The 15,633-nt window shown below is 56.3% G+C and overlaps 1 protein-coding gene across 1 annotated transcript in view; it reads left to right on the top strand.

The window, feature by feature from the left end:
- Positions 1 to 244: 244 nt before the first annotated feature.
- The window catches only part of LOC135365510 (TBC1 domain family member 22A-like), a 136,466-nt gene continuing 121,077 nt past the window's right edge, over positions 245 to 15,633 (top strand). Inside the window, exon 1 of the mRNA XM_064597038.1 lies at positions 245 to 404. Within this exon, the coding sequence (XP_064453108.1) occupies positions 343 to 404 (62 nt within the window). The 5' untranslated portion in view covers positions 245 to 342. The remainder of the gene's footprint in view (positions 405 to 15,633) is intronic.

The following is a 15,633-nucleotide window of genomic DNA, read 5'->3' as shown; positions in this document are numbered from 1 at the left end:
ACCCCGCTGCCCCTCGCTGCCTCCGCGCGCCCCGGACCCTCCCGCCGCCTCGCCCGGCGGCAGAGCACAGAGCCGGACGGGGACCCCAGCCAGCCGCCGACACACGGACCCCCGCCGCCCGCCCCGCAGCCGCCACACCCCCTCCCCGGCGTCGCCCTTCAATGCCGTCACGCCCGCGCCTTGCGTCCGGCGCGCCGGGGCGGAGGCGGGACTTCCGGGCGCGCGGAGGCGGGACTTCCGGGGGCCGCTGAGGGGCCGCTCGGGGTGCAGGAAAGGGCCGCCGGGCCTGGCCGGCCGCACTCGAGCTGTCGGGGCCGCGGGCCTGAGGGAGGAGGAGGGGCCATGGCCGGCGACGGGGCCCGGAAGCAGTTCTGGAGGCGCAGCAACGGCGAAGTCCCGGGCAGGTGGGTGTGACGGGAGGCCGGGTCGGGGTCAGGGCTCGGAGGTCGGGCGGGCGCGTGGGCCCGCGGGGCTGCGGGTGGAGTCGGGGGTCTGGGGAGGGCTGCTGGGGACGAGAGGGACGTTGGGGGGCCGGGGGGCTCGAGCGCAGGGTCTGGGCGGTGACGGGGGCTGCGCGCAGACCGAGGCTTGAAGGGAGGAGGAGCAGCTGCTCGCGAGTCTTCCCGAGGCCGCAGGCTCTCCTCGGTGACACTCCTCGGCAGGCTCTCCTCGGTGACACTCCCGGGCGCCCTGGGAAGCCGAAGGGGACCGACTCGGGTCGCGCTGCGAAGGGTTCGGGGAGTGCGGACCTGGCCCGCTGGCCGCGCGGGCTGCGCTTGCCGGGCGATCGCCTCTCCGGGGGGCGCGGCGGTGGGACCCACTTGAATGGCCTTCTTGTCCCTCCCGCGCTCGGCTGCGCTTGCCGAGCGGTCGCCTCTCCGGGGGGCGCGGCGGTGGGACCCACTTGAATGGCCTTCTTGTCCCTCCCGCGCTCGGCTGCGCTTGCCGGGCGATCGCCTCTCCGGGGGGCGCGGCGGTGGGACCCCCTTGAATGGCCTTCTTGTCCCTCCCGCGCTCGGCTGCGCTTGGCCTCGAGCTCGAGGACTCGCTCCGGTGGATTTGAGCCTCCCTGTGAATTTCCACGTACCCCACCTTCCGGCCGCAAAACCAACTCCTTTCTTGAGTCCGCAGCAGGAAGCGAATTAAGGAAAAGAAATTAAACAAAAAATGAAGTGCGTGCAATGACCCGGGTGCACTCTGGAAGCTGTTCGGCTCCAAAGTCCTGATCAGCGTGCGGCTGATCCCCGGCCCGCGCCCGGGGGAAGGTGAAGACAGTGCGTGGACAGTGCCTGGCGAACGTAGATTAGAGAGAAACAGATGTCAAGGTTTCTTTTTCTTTTTTAAAGATTTTATTTATTTGAGAGAGAAAGAGAGAGAGCATGAGGGGGGGAGGGTCAGAGGGAGAAGCAGGCTCCCCGCCGAGCAGGGAGCCCGATGCGGGACTCGACCCCGGGACTCCAGGATCATGACCCGAGCCGAAGGCAGTCGCTTAACCAACTGAGCCACCCAGGCGCCCCATGATTTTATTTATTTAAGAGAGAGAGAGCATGAGAAAGGGGAGGGTCAGAGGGAGAAGCAGACCCCCCCGCCGAGCAGGGAGCCGGATGCGGGACTCGATCCCGGGACTCCAGGATCATGACCTGAGCCGAAGGCAGTCACCCAACCAACTGAGCCACCCAGGTGCCCCATGATTTTATTTATTTAAGAGAGAGAGAGCATGAGAAGGGGGAGGGTCAGAGGGAGAAGCAGACCCCCCCGCCGAGCAGGGAGCCCGATGCGGGACTCGATCCCGGGACTCCAGGATCATGACCCGAGCCGAAGGCAGTCGCCCAACCAACTGAGCCACCCAGGCGCCCCAGATGTCAAGATTTCTAAACACGGTTTATTCTGTTTGCAAACTAATGTCTGAATACTGAAAATTAGGAATTGTGGTATTAAAATAATTCCATGTAGAATCATTTATAAACACAGCTTATTCGTAAGTGTTGCATAAGAGACACTATGGGTGGAGTGGTAGAATTGTAAACTTTGGAATTCACTGTGTTCGGTCAGAAGCATTCAGTTTTCAGAGTGATTTGGGGAATTTGTAGGAGTGAGTTACTGACTGCTCAGACACGCTGACTTTGGAGGGGATCAGCAGAGGCGGCCAGAGATCCTGCTTCACGCCACAGGGTTGTGCATGATTGAGGAAGAAAAGAGCTTTCTTCAAAACCAATGTCAGGGTCCAAGGTGATGCGAAAATTCTGGAATGGCGGAGAATAGGAGGTCCCAATAGTGACAGAGACAGATGCTCCAGAACATAGACCCCGGGGAGAACGAGCCACATGGCAGTAGAACTTTTGTGTGTTGCCTTTAGGTCTTGAGGTTTTGGTTCTTCCTCAGTCTAAATAAACTCTGATTCTTAACCAGCTGAGCTCTGAGGATAGTTGAGCTGCAGTATGGAGTTAGAATGGTGAATAAACATTTGGATTGAGGACTATCTCTTGGTAATTTGTCTTTGTATTGGATTCAGTAGTGGCCCCCTCCCCCCATTCATGTCTATCTGGAAGTCTGCGAGTGTGACCTTATTGGGACGTAGCATCTTTGCAGATGTGATTCAGCTAAAATGAGGTCATACTGGGTTAGGGTGAGTGCTAGTCCAGTGACTGGTATCTTTTTTTTTTTTTAAGATTTTATTTATTTATCTGAGAGAGAGAATGGGAGACAGAGAGCATGAGAGGGGAAGGGTCAGAGGGAGAAGCAGACTCCCTGCCGAGCAGGGAGCCCGATGCGGGACTCGATCCCGGGACCCCAGGATCATGACCTGAGCCAGAGGCAGTCGCTTAACCAACTGAGCCACCCAGGCGCCCTGCCATCATCTTTTAAGAGTCTTACCAAAAAAACTGTCACTGGTGTATCTCTAGTAGGTGATTTGGCCAGGGTCTCACACTGCATGAGAGGTGGTCTTGCCAGTAGCCCCCCCTCCTCTATTCACGCTGGTCCTTAGGTTGTCTATTTGGCTGGGGCTTTCTTAGAAATTTCTGGATGAAGCAGGATGTGTGATGTGGTGGAAGCACCTCTGACTTGGTTCTGTGGTCTGGGTTTCAGCCTTTTTTTTTCTATTAATCTCTGTGTGACTTTCACCAGGTCATGTCACCCCTGGGGCCATCAGTTTCTGCCAGTGTAACCTGCTGAAGCTGGATGAGACCTAAGTGGCTGAGATCTCCAGGCACATATTTGTTCGGTCTGGTCCGATTCTCTTTGATGAGCACGAGAGAGGGCCTCTTGGAGGAGCTTTGAGAGTTTGAAAATTCATTCATTCAGTAGATATTTGTTTAACCAACTCTTGGTGCCAATAACAGTTCCAGGGGCTAGAGATACACCAGTGAACAAAACAGATCAGAACCAGTGCTGTCTCAGAGCTTACAGCGGAGCTGGAGGGGCAGAGAATAGAGACCATGACTAAGTTAAGAAGAGAGTTACCCCCGAGAAGGTGGGAACTGTTATCCTGTTATTGAAACCTCAAGCAGAGAATTGGGATTGGGAGGCATGTGGAGTGGGGAGGGTTTCCCGGTGATAAGGTGGCCAGAGAAGGTCTCACAGAGGAGGTAACATTTGAGCAGGACTCACAGGAGGTGAGCGAACAGGCCCCCTGGGTGGCTGGGAGGACAGTGGTCTGGGCAGAGGGCCAGTGGAAAGTCCCCGGTTGGGAGCGACAGCGGTGTGCTCGAGAAGAGTGGGGGGCCTGGTGACTGGAGCCAAGGGAGGAGGGGGAGAGTCCTGGGGCACGAGGACCGGAAGCTGGTGGGGGCAGGCCTCGTGGTCACAGTGGAAAGACGTGGGCTTTCTGTCTCTTATTCTGATGGGGGAGCGCTTTGGAGGGTCTTGGCAGAGGTGTGGCAGGATCCCTTTGGCCTCTGGGTGGATGGTAGGTTAGGGGCTGGGAGGGAAGGACGGACGCAGGGAGACCAGTTCGGAGGCTGTGGTGAACGTCCGGGTGAGAGAGGACGGTGGTGCTGCAAGAATCAGAGGGCGGGTGGTGGGGATCAGGACGCGTTCAGTCTGTGACTCTCTGGGGCTGGTTCTCTCTTGGGCCAGTGACCCACTTGGCTCTGAGGGGCGGCTGCCCTCTGCAGTTGTGGGTGGCACTCTTGCCACACTTAGCTGTCAGTGGCAGGACGAAGTCACCGCCCACCGCGGTGCGAGCGCAGGCGGCCCTCCGGCGTGGGTCCGCTGGGGCCGCGAGCGCTGCGCACAGGAGGCCGTGCGGGCGGTGGGGCCTGTGGAGGGCGACGTTTGTGAGCGGGATGGAGGCAGGAAGGGCCCAGATTGAATCGGCAAGGCTGTGGGTGCTTGGGGTGGAGCTGGAGGAGAAGACAGCTCACGGTGTTGTGGCTCAGACAGCTTTCAGCTTCCAGCGGCCACAGCCCGAGGAGTCTCCGAGCCGGTGAGACATGAGCTCCACCGTCATTGTAACAGGCCGCCATCACTCATCAGCTGAGGGGAGGACTTGTTGGGGGGACAGTTCATTCGTTCAGAACGCATTCTGTGTGCCAGGTCCCGTGCTGAATGCTGAGCCAAGAGATGTGGCTCTCAGAGGCTGCTGGGGTGAGGGAGACGGTAAGCACATTGGTATGTTCTTCGAAGGTCATCATCTGGGGGCGTTGGCAGAAGCACAGGACCCTGCGTCAATGGAAGGCCATGCCCTTCCAGAAGAGGTCATGCCTGACCTGAGACCTGTAGGTGGAGAGGGAGCCAGCCCACAGAGATGCACAGATGCGGAGATGCGGGGTGGGCGTCAGAGCACTCCTGGCAGGGGAAGGGTGCTGCGGGGACCCTGGGGCTGGGGAGGAGGACGGCAGGAGGGGAGCCTTGTGAGAAGAGGGGTGGGAGGCGGGCAGGGCTTGGAAGGCCATAGAAAAGGGCCGCAACGAAGCACTGAAGGGTGGCGATCACCAGGGTTCTGGCCGGAGGGATGGGGCGTGGTTGCAGAATGATGAACCCCAAAGATGTCTGCATCCTTATCCCTGGAACCTGGAACCAGACCACATGGCCAAAGAGTGGAAGGTGCAGATCTGCTGACCCTGAGGTGGTACCTTTTCCTGGGTGGCCTGGTGGGTCCAGTAGAATGGAGTGAGCGCTTAAAAGTGGTCAGAATCAACAGCAGATGGACGCTTGTCTTGTCGCTGGCTCTGAAAGTGGAGGCGGGGGCCATGAGCCGGGGGGTGCGGTGGCCTCCAGCACTTGGAGTGGCCTTCTGCTTGCAGCCGGCGGGAACCTCGGTCCTACAACCGCAGGAAACTGGATTCTGCCAACAGCCTGCATGAGCAGGACGTGGACTCTCCCCAGAGCGTCCAGAAATGAGTGCAGTGGCCAACACCTACACTTTAGTCCCGTGAGAACTGCCTTGGACTCTGACCTCCAGACTTTAAGATAATAAGTGTGTTTCAGGCTGTGTGTGGAGGACCGTTAGAGCAGCCACAGCAAAACCCTGAGGTGGGAGGAGGAAGGTTGGAGGAATGTGCGGGAGGGATGTTGGATGGGAAGGGTTGTGGGTAGCCTTCCGCACCTGACCCTGCAGAGTCTTGCCCTTGAATGTGGACAGGGCACCTGCTTCCGTCTTCCCGGGTGGGCTGGCCCCTCACCGCCCACCTCTGCGAAGTGCATTTAGTCCCGAAGGACTGGAACAGCACTGGGAGGGCTCTTCCTCATGTCTCCTTGGGTCCAGGAACCAGGTGGAGGCCCTGCCTCTTTTTCCGGAAGCTCGGATCTGCTGCCCTGACCAGCTTGCTCTCGTGTTTTCAGAAACCTGTTTGTTTTCTTGCTTGTATTTTTGAAGTGGCTGTTTGGACGGAGTGCCTGTTTATTCCTCTCTTCCCGTGTTGCGGGGAGCCCGGGAGCCTCTCGGGTGGGTCTTTGTGTCCTGTGCGAGCGGGTCTCTCTGGGCTCCGTCTGTAAGTGCAGTTGGTCTTACTGTGCCAGCGCCTTGGAAGCACCGGGGGTGGGGGTGGGGGTGGGGGTGGTTTGCTATGCACGCAGTTCCTCTTGCTTGTTTGTTTCTTGGTGGTCCTGTTTGATGTTACTAAATGCCTTTTTAGCTGGTCTGGAAACATTTTGAAAGATGAACTTAATGTGAATCATGTTTTTTCTCTTTTACACATTTGTCTAATGTAGCAAGTCTAGACTCTTGTGGGTTAATCTTAAGTGAGGACAGAAATGATTAAAATAAATAAATCCCTGATGATTTTGATTAAACATTTTTTTTTTTTTAAACTGAGAGCAGGGGCAAGTATTCCATTCCCCGAGGGCTGTGAAGACATGGTCGGAGGTCATGGGTGGGAACGAGTCAAAGTGCCCTGGGAGCCTACGTCTGTTTCTCTGTTCCCCAGACTGCCCTGGGCTAGCCCTGCCTGCGTGCAGCACGGAGGAGGACGGTGGCGCAGTGACCGGGGCCAGTATGGGACACCCGCCCCGCCCCGGCCTCTCCAGCAGCTCCGTCTCTAACCGCTCCTCAGCTTCCTGGTGCTCAGACGTGTGCAGTTTGGAGTCTGGCCCTGCAGGCCCTTCGGGGTGCAGCACGGGTCCGCCAGGGGGGTCCTGCAGACAGCCGGGTGTCGGGATGGCCCTGTGCCGGGCCCTGGGAGCGCAGACAATGCCGAGCGAGGCTGCGGACAGACGTCCTGGGGCAGGGTTTTGTGCCACACCCCGGACGAGGCACTGTGGGCCTTGTTGTGACACTGCACGCTCGAGACTGCTTCTCTCCTGCCGGGGTCCTGACACGCGCCGCGCCGTCGGCCCTCCCTGCGGCCGGGGGTTTGCAGACCCGGAAGCCTGGGCTGTGGGTGGGTGGCAGAGCTGGCTCCCACTGCTGGCCCCTGGGCTCGGCCCTCGCCCGGCTCCTCTGGCCTGGGGGTCAGGAACGCGGTTCCCGTGTGCTCGGATTTGCACAGCGTGGGGGTTCTTCAGGAGGAGAGGAACAGCTTCTTCTAATTTCACCCTGATATTCCCTCCACAGGCCAGAGGCGGAGGGGTTGGGAGGCCCAGAGGGAATGGGGCAGCCTGGGTTCTTCCCGTCTGTGGGGCCCTGGGCTTGGGGGACTTTCATTTTGAGTATCCCTAGTCTTTGTGTTCCCCCATTCTGAAATGCTGTTTCCTCTTTTCTGGGGGTTAACATGGCAATTCCAGCCTGAGTGCTGAGGGTCACAGAGGTAGGTGCCCGTGGTCGTCAGTGGTTAGAACAGTGTGGACCGCCTGCAGTCACGTGAACTAAGGGCTGCAGATGCTGTTGCCGGGGCTCGCACAGCCGGCCGGGGAGCCCGCACACCAGGCCCTGTGGCAGCCCTGCCCGAGTGTGCTCCCGTCTGCCCAGACGGTGCTGCCGAGCTTGCGTCTGTCCCAGGCCCGCGGCTCCTAAGCGAGTGAGCCGCCTCTGAGCCCAGGCATGCTAGTTCAGGGCAGAGCTGGACACTTCTGGGTCCCCGACGGCATTAGCTCTGTTCCCTGGGGACCCTCCTGGGTGTTCTTGCCCGTCCTGGCATCCATCCTCTGGGGGTCTGGAGTTCGCCGGCGCTGGTGTGTGCCCACTGCCCCGGCTGGCATGTCTGTCGCCTGCTGTCTTCCTTCTCACACAGCCTCTGCACTTGAGCTTGGCCATGCTGCTCGTGGCCAGCCCCCCTCGATACGCTTCTCAAATGTGCCATGGAGCAGCTCTCCACCTGTTCCCACGCATACCTTGCTCCAGTTTTGAAAGGACCCTTCTTTCAGTGAACCTTTGTATTCAACTAAAAGAATAAGGCTTGCTGGCTCTAAGGCTTATGCCCAGGGGAGACAAACAGCGCTTAATTCCTGTCTTCTGGATGAGCTCCTGATCCTTCACGGAAAGCCCTCCGCAGGGTGACTGGGAATGTCACGGGGCACTGGGCATGATGTGTGTGGAGAGCAGGGCAAAGGGCAGGGTCTTGGAAAGGGGACGGGTCCCTCGGCGCCACTGTGAACATTGGAGGCAGGGGGCAGTCCGTTTGAGGGTGTTGATACACGGGGTTCTCTAGTTTTTCCAGTGAACTTGTTTGCAGGGGGTGAGGCCAGCCAGTTGGTGGGACGATGTGTTGTGCTGTCGGCGTGGGGATCTAAAGGGGGCCTCTGGCCACGCTGCTTTCAGAATTCAGGCCGGCTCTGGGAGGAGAAAAGCATTTTCCTCCTCCTGTCGGGGGCGCTGGGCAGTCTGATGGGATGGGGAAGGAGCACATAGGCCTGCCTCCGCCGACGATAGCCGTCTGCCGGGCCGTCTGCCGGGCGAGCTGGTAGTGCCTCGGGTCGGGCCGCCGTGGCGTGGCTCTGGGCCCCGTTTTGTTTTCTCTTTAGGATTGTGCTCTTTCTTGGATTAGTTTTCTGTTCCACAACCACTCACTAGAGCTGTGTGGCATTTTATTTCCAGACCAAATGTGGATTCAGAGACCGGCCTGATTTTCAGTGGCTCAGTTGGGATGGGTCAGGCCAGGGAAATGCAGGAGCTGATCAGAGGGCGCTCTCCTGTTGGGTTCTGAGAGAGTGTGCTCTGTCCTGTGGAACTTAACTCCTTCACGTGTAAAAGGCGATCATTCAAATATTTGTATAACAAAGAAGCATTAAATGTCTCAAGCATTTATTGGATGCCTTCTGTGTGCACAACAGGCTCTAAAGTTTGCTGGCCTGGGCCCCTGCAGGGCAGTCTGGGGGGCGCTCCCAGTTCCTGGGGCAGCGTGGGTGAGGGAAGGGAGATGCTGGTGGAGGAGGGTGGGGGTGACCTCAAACTGGACCTTGAAGGACCGTCCGTTCCTATAGGTCCGTACTTGGTTGTGGGGGTGTTCTGTAGACAGGGCCCGGGGCTGGCCTGTGTGGCAGCCGAGTGGCTGCATGAAGGCCCGGCCGAGGAAAAGGTGAGCAGGAGAGAAGAGCGTTGCTAGCAGGGACCTGACCGAGGGGGCTGGGCGTTCAGACGGGGTGGGCTGGAGGCCAGCGCTGGCCCCAAGCGGGGGTGTTGGTGTGGGGAGGGGCGGGAGAGGAACAGGGAAGGTTCCAGTTGTTCCCCAAGGGCGACAGGAAGACCTTGCAGACTTTGAGCTGGGGAGTGAAGCTGTCCCCTGACTGGCAGAGCCGAGACCAGAACCAGAGGCAGCCGCGTGGGACAGTGACAGAGGGGAGGGTGGAGCTGTGGGAAGTGGTTCAGGGTTTAGGAGGACGTGGAGATTGGCTGAATGTGGGTGGCATGCTTCAGGGAGGAGGGGAGGGGGGCCCTTGGGCTCCTGGATTGCCATTCATGGAGATTAGGTCATGGAGGGAGTTGGTGACCTGGGCAGGAGGAGAGACCGAGCCCCGATCCAGGGTGGTGGGGATAGCAGGTGGGTTTTGACGCCACAGACGTTGGCGGCCCAGGAGGGCCAGGAGCTGCTGGTGGCAGAGGGGCGTGAGGGGGTGCAGGAGGCAGGGTGCGCTCTTAGTCTTCTGCCTGATCCGTGGGGGTTGTCCCGGGGCTGGACACTGTGAGAAGTGGGCATGAGGTGTGGCAACTGGGGCAGAGCTGACTTCCGTAGGGGACCCGTTAATGTGAGGAGGGGAGCGTGTGGCTGAGTTGCCAGTGGTGCCCCAGAGGCAGCGGTTTGAGAACCCTTTACCTAGAGACGGTCAGGAGCATCAGGAAAGAGCGTGGTTTCCCGTGAAGTGGGAAGAAGGCAGGGCTGGGGCCTCGGCTGTGGGGTGTGGAGGTCAGGAATGTGCAGAACAGTCTGAGGAGCCCCTGGACAGGCTGGCAGGAAAGGGGGTGCGGTGGCATGGGGGGATGGAGAGCAAGGTCGGGAGGGCTGGACGAGGTGCGTCTGGAGGCCAGACGAGGGCAGGAGGATTGAGGGAAGGTGGGACTTGGGGGTGGCTGGCCACCACGCTATACACTTTCCCTGCTGATTCCAAAGCCTCCTTTCTTCCTACTCATCGTATCTTCTGTTTTCCATAATACACACCCATCACTTTTGTCTGGGTTGAGGTCTCGTGGACGTAGAACATTGTATGAGTTTTGGGCGACAGTGTAATGATTTGATATGTGTATATCTTGTGAGATGATCACCACAGCCTGTCCTTAACCTCCACCACCACACAAGGTTCAGATTGCTTTTCTTCTGGTGAGAACTTGTGAGGTCTTCTCTGTCAGCTGCGGTCAAGTCTGCGACACCGTGTTACTAACTGTAGTCACCGTGCTGCCCACATCACTTCCCCAGGACTTATTTAAGTTTGTGCCTCCTGCCCACCTTCACCCTTTTGCCTGACTCCCCCCACATCAGGCAGCCACCAGCCTGTCCCCTGTATCTGTGAGTTCACACGTTCCTCTTCTCATGTGGAGGAGCACTTTATTGTAAACATGCTCATTTCCAAGATCTATTCCAAGAGACTGTCCATGGAGCAACCTGCTGACCGACTCAACAGCTGCCCGAGTCTCTGCTGGGTTCTGGGGGCCCCAAGGAGCACGACAGGAGACAAATCCTGTCCCTTTCACGGGGAGCTCTGGCCCCGTGGGGGCACTGGACGGCCAAGAGTGTGTGGGACAGGCTGAGCGGCAATGCCGGGTGGGGTGGCGCGGGTGTCATTGCTGGGACAGCTCGAGAGGTGCCCCGGTCTGGGTCCGTGGGGCCACGTGTGCCTGCAGCTGGCTCCGCGGGGGCCGAGAGCTCCAGACTCTGCTGTGGGTGGAGGGACGATGGAATTGTTTGCTGTGGTGATAATGGTGTTTCACGCATTTTCCTCTGAAGCCCTCTAAAGTTAATTTCCTTGGAAAACTTACTTCTTCTGAATATTTTATAAACCTGGGGAACATCGCTGTGTGTTAGAGCGAGCCTAATGGTAAATCAGTCGCCAATTGAGTTCATATTTCAGAAAAGCATGTTGAGCGCAGAGGGGGCGCAGCATGGTTTGTGAGCCCGGCCGGGGAGGCTGGTGGCTGGGGAGGTGGTGGCCGCGGCGGGGGCTCCCGACCTGCCCACTGATGCCCCGCGCCCGAGCTGCGGGCGAGCACTTCATCCTAAACCGGCATAGGTTCTTGGTTTCCTTTTAGGTGCTTAGGACACTTCTTTTCCGTACTTTCCCTTCCTCTCACGCTTCACTGTCTCAGGGCTGAAAGCAGCCCTGCTACTCCAGCCTTTCACTGAGGAACAGAGAGCCATCCTGGTCCCTGGCTCGTCAGTTTTGTTGCCAAGCCAGGGCCTTGGTGGTGGGGCGTCCTAGTTAGACCAGAGACATGTTTGCCAGGACACGCGGGAGAGAATCGCCCTCTTGCTTCTCCCGCTGCTCTGCTCACCTGTGTTCAGATGATCGCCTGCCATCGTGGGAGCCGGGGGCGGGCAGGGGTTGTCCCTGTGTCCCTGGCTCCCTGGCGTCTCTCCAGCTCCGGTGCCGCTGCCTGCAGCAGGTGCTCAGCCAGTGTCTGCCGAATGAAGGGTGCTCTCCAAGGGGGACCAGGCTTGAGCACTTGGCCATCCACAAGTGGGCACTCAGACAGCCTTAGATTCTGGTTTTTATTATACTTTCCCTGCCCGAGTTGTAAAGGTGGTGGAGCAGAGTCCTGAGGAGCCAGCGGTGATTGTTCAGGGGCCCCCGTCTCTCTTCTGTGGGCCTCCCCCAGCTGACCCGTGTCTCCAGCCTGTCCTCACCTGTGACCCCCTCTGCCTGGGGGCGCCCCTCGCTCCCACCTCCTGCTTATGGTGAATCTCAGCTTTACTGTCTCTGTCGCCTGCCTTCCCCTTCCTGGTGGGGGCGTTGCAGGGGTGACTCCCTGTGCCTCATGCAGGAGGGGTGTGCTCTGTTGAGAACTCAGGGGCTATTGTCGGGGGGTCCTCTTCCGGGCGCCATCCTGGGGGGCATCTCTCCACCTGCCTGTCCCTGGGCTGCCCTGTGGGGTGCGGTCCTTGGTCTGGGCGCCTCCCTCTCAGCTGGATGGGAACCTCTGTGGGGCCACAGGGTTGGGTCCATGACTCATCGTGAGTTCTCGTGCATTTGTTCTTCCATCTGAGAGTCCTTCCCGGCCACCCAGTTGTGTGGTCGCTAACGCTATACACTACGTATACTATATACAGGATGGAGACCCGCCCGCCCAGAAAATGTAGCTGTGGTCCCCACTGTTGGCCTGCTGATAACCAATGAATCCTTCTGAAGTTTCGTGGTCTTAGTTCAGGGGTGATATCATGTCTGTCATCTTCACTTGAAGCTACTAAAATGTTTTGTTCTGGGCTGGTGGCATTAGGGACTTCTGTCATTCGGGGCTGCAGAGGTAGACTCGGACTTGTTTAAAGGCCAGCCGGGTGGCTGGTGCAGAAGGGCTGCCTTGCTCCAGCCTTCGCCCCCCGCGGCACAGCCACCTTCCCGGACACCCGGTCAGGGAGGAGACCCTCCTGCTTCTTCCCCCTCTCCCCCTCCCTCCCTCCCTTCCTCCCCCTTTCCTCCCTTCCTTTCAGCATCTTTGTGGAGACGTCATTTACCTGTCCTCTATTTCACTCAAAGTGTACAGTTCAGTGTTTTTAGTCTGTGGAGTTGGACGATCATCACCATAGTCAATTTTAGAGCATTTGCCTCACCAGCCGTGACTCCCCAATCCCTCCTCCCCAGCCCCTGGCTGCCACTCATCTGCTTTCTGTTTCTGTAGACTTGCTTATTCTGGACATGTGCTTATTCATGCGTGTGGGATCATATGAATGTGGTCTTCGTGACTGGTTCCTTTCGCTGCGCGTGATGTTTCCAGGCTTCATCCACGTGGGAGCGGCTGTCAGCCCTTCATTCCTTGTTGGAAGCTGACGGTATATTCCGGCGTGTGCCTGGTCACCCACCGATGGGCCTCGGGACTGTTTGCGCACTTTGGCTCTTCGGAGTTGAAGCCGTTGCATCCTCTTCCCGGCCCCAGAGTCCCCTCCACCCCCAGCCCTCCGCTCCCATCCTATTCTCCGTTTGTTTTCATCACCATCATGAGCTGGGAGTTTTGACCACCATGTATGTATCCGACACGGTAGATAGTTTCATTTTCTCGTTTTAAAAACTTTTTATAGATGACATCATACTGTGCATATTCAAATTACTCTTCAGTGGTAGGCTTGTAAGTTCACCGATCTTGGTTCTTGTAGTTCCTTCGTTTTTATTGTGGTTAGTATTCCATTATAGGTGTATGTTCCTCATTTGTTCCTTTATTTGTTACTCAGTTGATAATGGACAAAGGGATAATGTGAATTCATTCTTCAGTTGATGATGGATAAAAGTTTTTCTTAAAATTTTTTTTTTCTTTTTAGCGTTAGCGACATCGCTGAACCTGCCTCCTGCGTCCTTACACAAGGGGTTTTCATGGCCTGTGCCTAGAAGTGGCATTATGTCGTGTGTATCTGCTTTTTGTGAGGAATCACTGGGGTCCTCTTTAAAGCAATGAGTTACTGTGGTGTTTTTAAGCAGTACAATTCATTAAAAAGTTTATTGGTGAACATATTTTTTAAAGAATGATTTCATGATGTGCTATTTATTCTTTTAAAATGGCTTTAGCTGAAGCCTGTTTTTCTTTTTGGCTATGCAAGACCAGATAAAAATGCAATTTTAATAAGATAAAATGAGATGCCTTTTAGTCTGAGCTTGAACTTTGCTGGAACATTTTCTGCTCAATAAACACAAGTGGTGTGCCCATGAAGAATTAATGCATTGGCGCTTTCCTGGGAGGCAAGGGGCCTGCAGCGTGTGGTAACACTGCAAGACCCATGGAAATGCCTTGCACATAGAGGGCAGAGGCCCACTGCCTGCTGGTTTTGAGCCATATTCGTGTACTGAGACATAAGGGAAGGGTGCAAGCCAGCAAGGTAGGTGCATAGTGCCGGTGAATGCTGTCTGTAGGTCACTTGGCGGTAGTCAAGCTGCTGCCATTTATGGCTGTCTCATTTCTTACACGTTCTTATTCCCATTTCCGAGACGAGGAAGCTAAAGCCTAGAGCAATTACCCAGGCCCTTTGGTTCTTAAAACAGGAAACCTTCTACCAAGGTCGGGGAAGCCTCCAAGAGATTTCTGGAAAGGGGCCACGACAGAGGGGTTGTGCATGACCTCCGTGGGCTGATACTCTTTCTTTCCAACAACAACAACAAACCCCCAAACCCTCCTGGATTCTGTGGGTCAGACTGGTCTCTTTTCCATGGTGTCACTGGGAAGGTTCAGAGGCTGGGAGGGAAATCAGAAGAAGGCTGGTGACTCACGCCTGTCGAGGTTGATGCCGGCCATCATCAGCTGGGACACCCCCTTGAAGCTGTTGGTTCTAGTGCTTACATGTGGGCTTCTTCAAAGCCTGGTGGCTGGGTTCCAAGAGAGAACCCAAGAGAACCAGGTGGAAACTGTGCTGCCTTTAAAAACTTACATCTTCATTGAGACTCACATATAATAATAGTTCACCCATTAAAATTCACGTACAACACCATTCCCTCATTTAAGGGGTGAAAGTCAGTGGTACTGCGGTGTATCCGTCGCCACAGTCAACGTTAGAATATGTTTGTCCCCTCAGGAAGAAGCCCTGTAGTCTTCTGCTGTCACCCCAGTCTCCCATCCTCCACCCCAGGCAACCACTAGTCTCCCTTCTGTCTCCCTTCTAGACATTTCATGTCAGTGAGATCATAGAATAGGTGTTTTTTTTTTAAAGATTTTTATTTATTTGACAGAGAGGGAGTGTTAGTGAGAGCAGGAACAAGCAGGGGGAGTGGGAGAGGGAGAAGCAGGCCTCCCGCCGAGCAGGGAGCCCGACGCGGGGCTCGATCCCAGGACCCTGGGACCATGACCTGAGCCGAAGGCAGACGCCCAACGGCTGAGCCACCCGGCGCCCCAGAATAGGTGTTTTTTCATGACTGGCTTCCCACGCGTAGCGTGATGGTTTCAAGGTTCTTCCGTGTTACAGCGTGAGCTAGCACTTTATTTTTTAGCTGATGACTATTTCACTGAGTAATATTCCAGTTTACCATGTTTTTGTTGTCCAAGAACATTATAAACGCCAATTCATTTTTTTTATTTTTGTAGGTAAACTTAAAGGTTCGTGCGAGTTTGGAGTCCAGTGTGCTTGTCTTTGCCTGCCTCGTACTCCTCACAACCCCCGTCGCAACGTGGGGGCTATCGAATGTCCGTTAAATTTTGCTGAAACATTTTAGGATATAAAAGGGAACATTTTCTGTAATTAAAATGTTGTGTCACAGGCACAGACATGGAGGAATGAATGGAAAACTGAAAAAATGCCCCAGCATAGAGTAATCTCCTGCGTATTGAAGACAGTGTCCGCAAACCAGTAGGGAATAGGATAGGTTTTTAACCAATGTCATTGGAGCAGTGGATTATTTTTTAAAAAAGTTTTCTACAGGCGCCTGGGTGGCTCAATCCTTAAGCGTCTGCCTTCGGCTCAGGTCATGATATCAGGGTCCTGGGATCGAGCCCCACATCGGGCTCCCTGCTCGGCGGGGAGCCTCCTTCTCCCACTCCCACTCCCACTGCTTGTGTTCCTGCTATCGCTATCTCTCTCTCTGTCAAAAGAAAAAAAAAAGTTTTCTACAGTCTGTAGCAAAATAAAATAAATTCTAGGTGACTCAATACTCAAGGGTAAAAAATAAAACCACACAAGTGTGGAACTAGGACACAGT

Source organism: Mirounga angustirostris, unplaced genomic scaffold (genome assembly GCF_029215605.1).
Source record: "Mirounga angustirostris isolate CCGP_5_RB_7025 unplaced genomic scaffold, mMirAng1.0.hap1 SCAF_8, whole genome shotgun sequence".
Classification (NCBI taxonomy): Eukaryota; Metazoa; Chordata; class Mammalia; order Carnivora; family Phocidae; genus Mirounga; species Mirounga angustirostris.
This window is presented reverse-complemented; position numbering and strand designations above follow the sequence as displayed.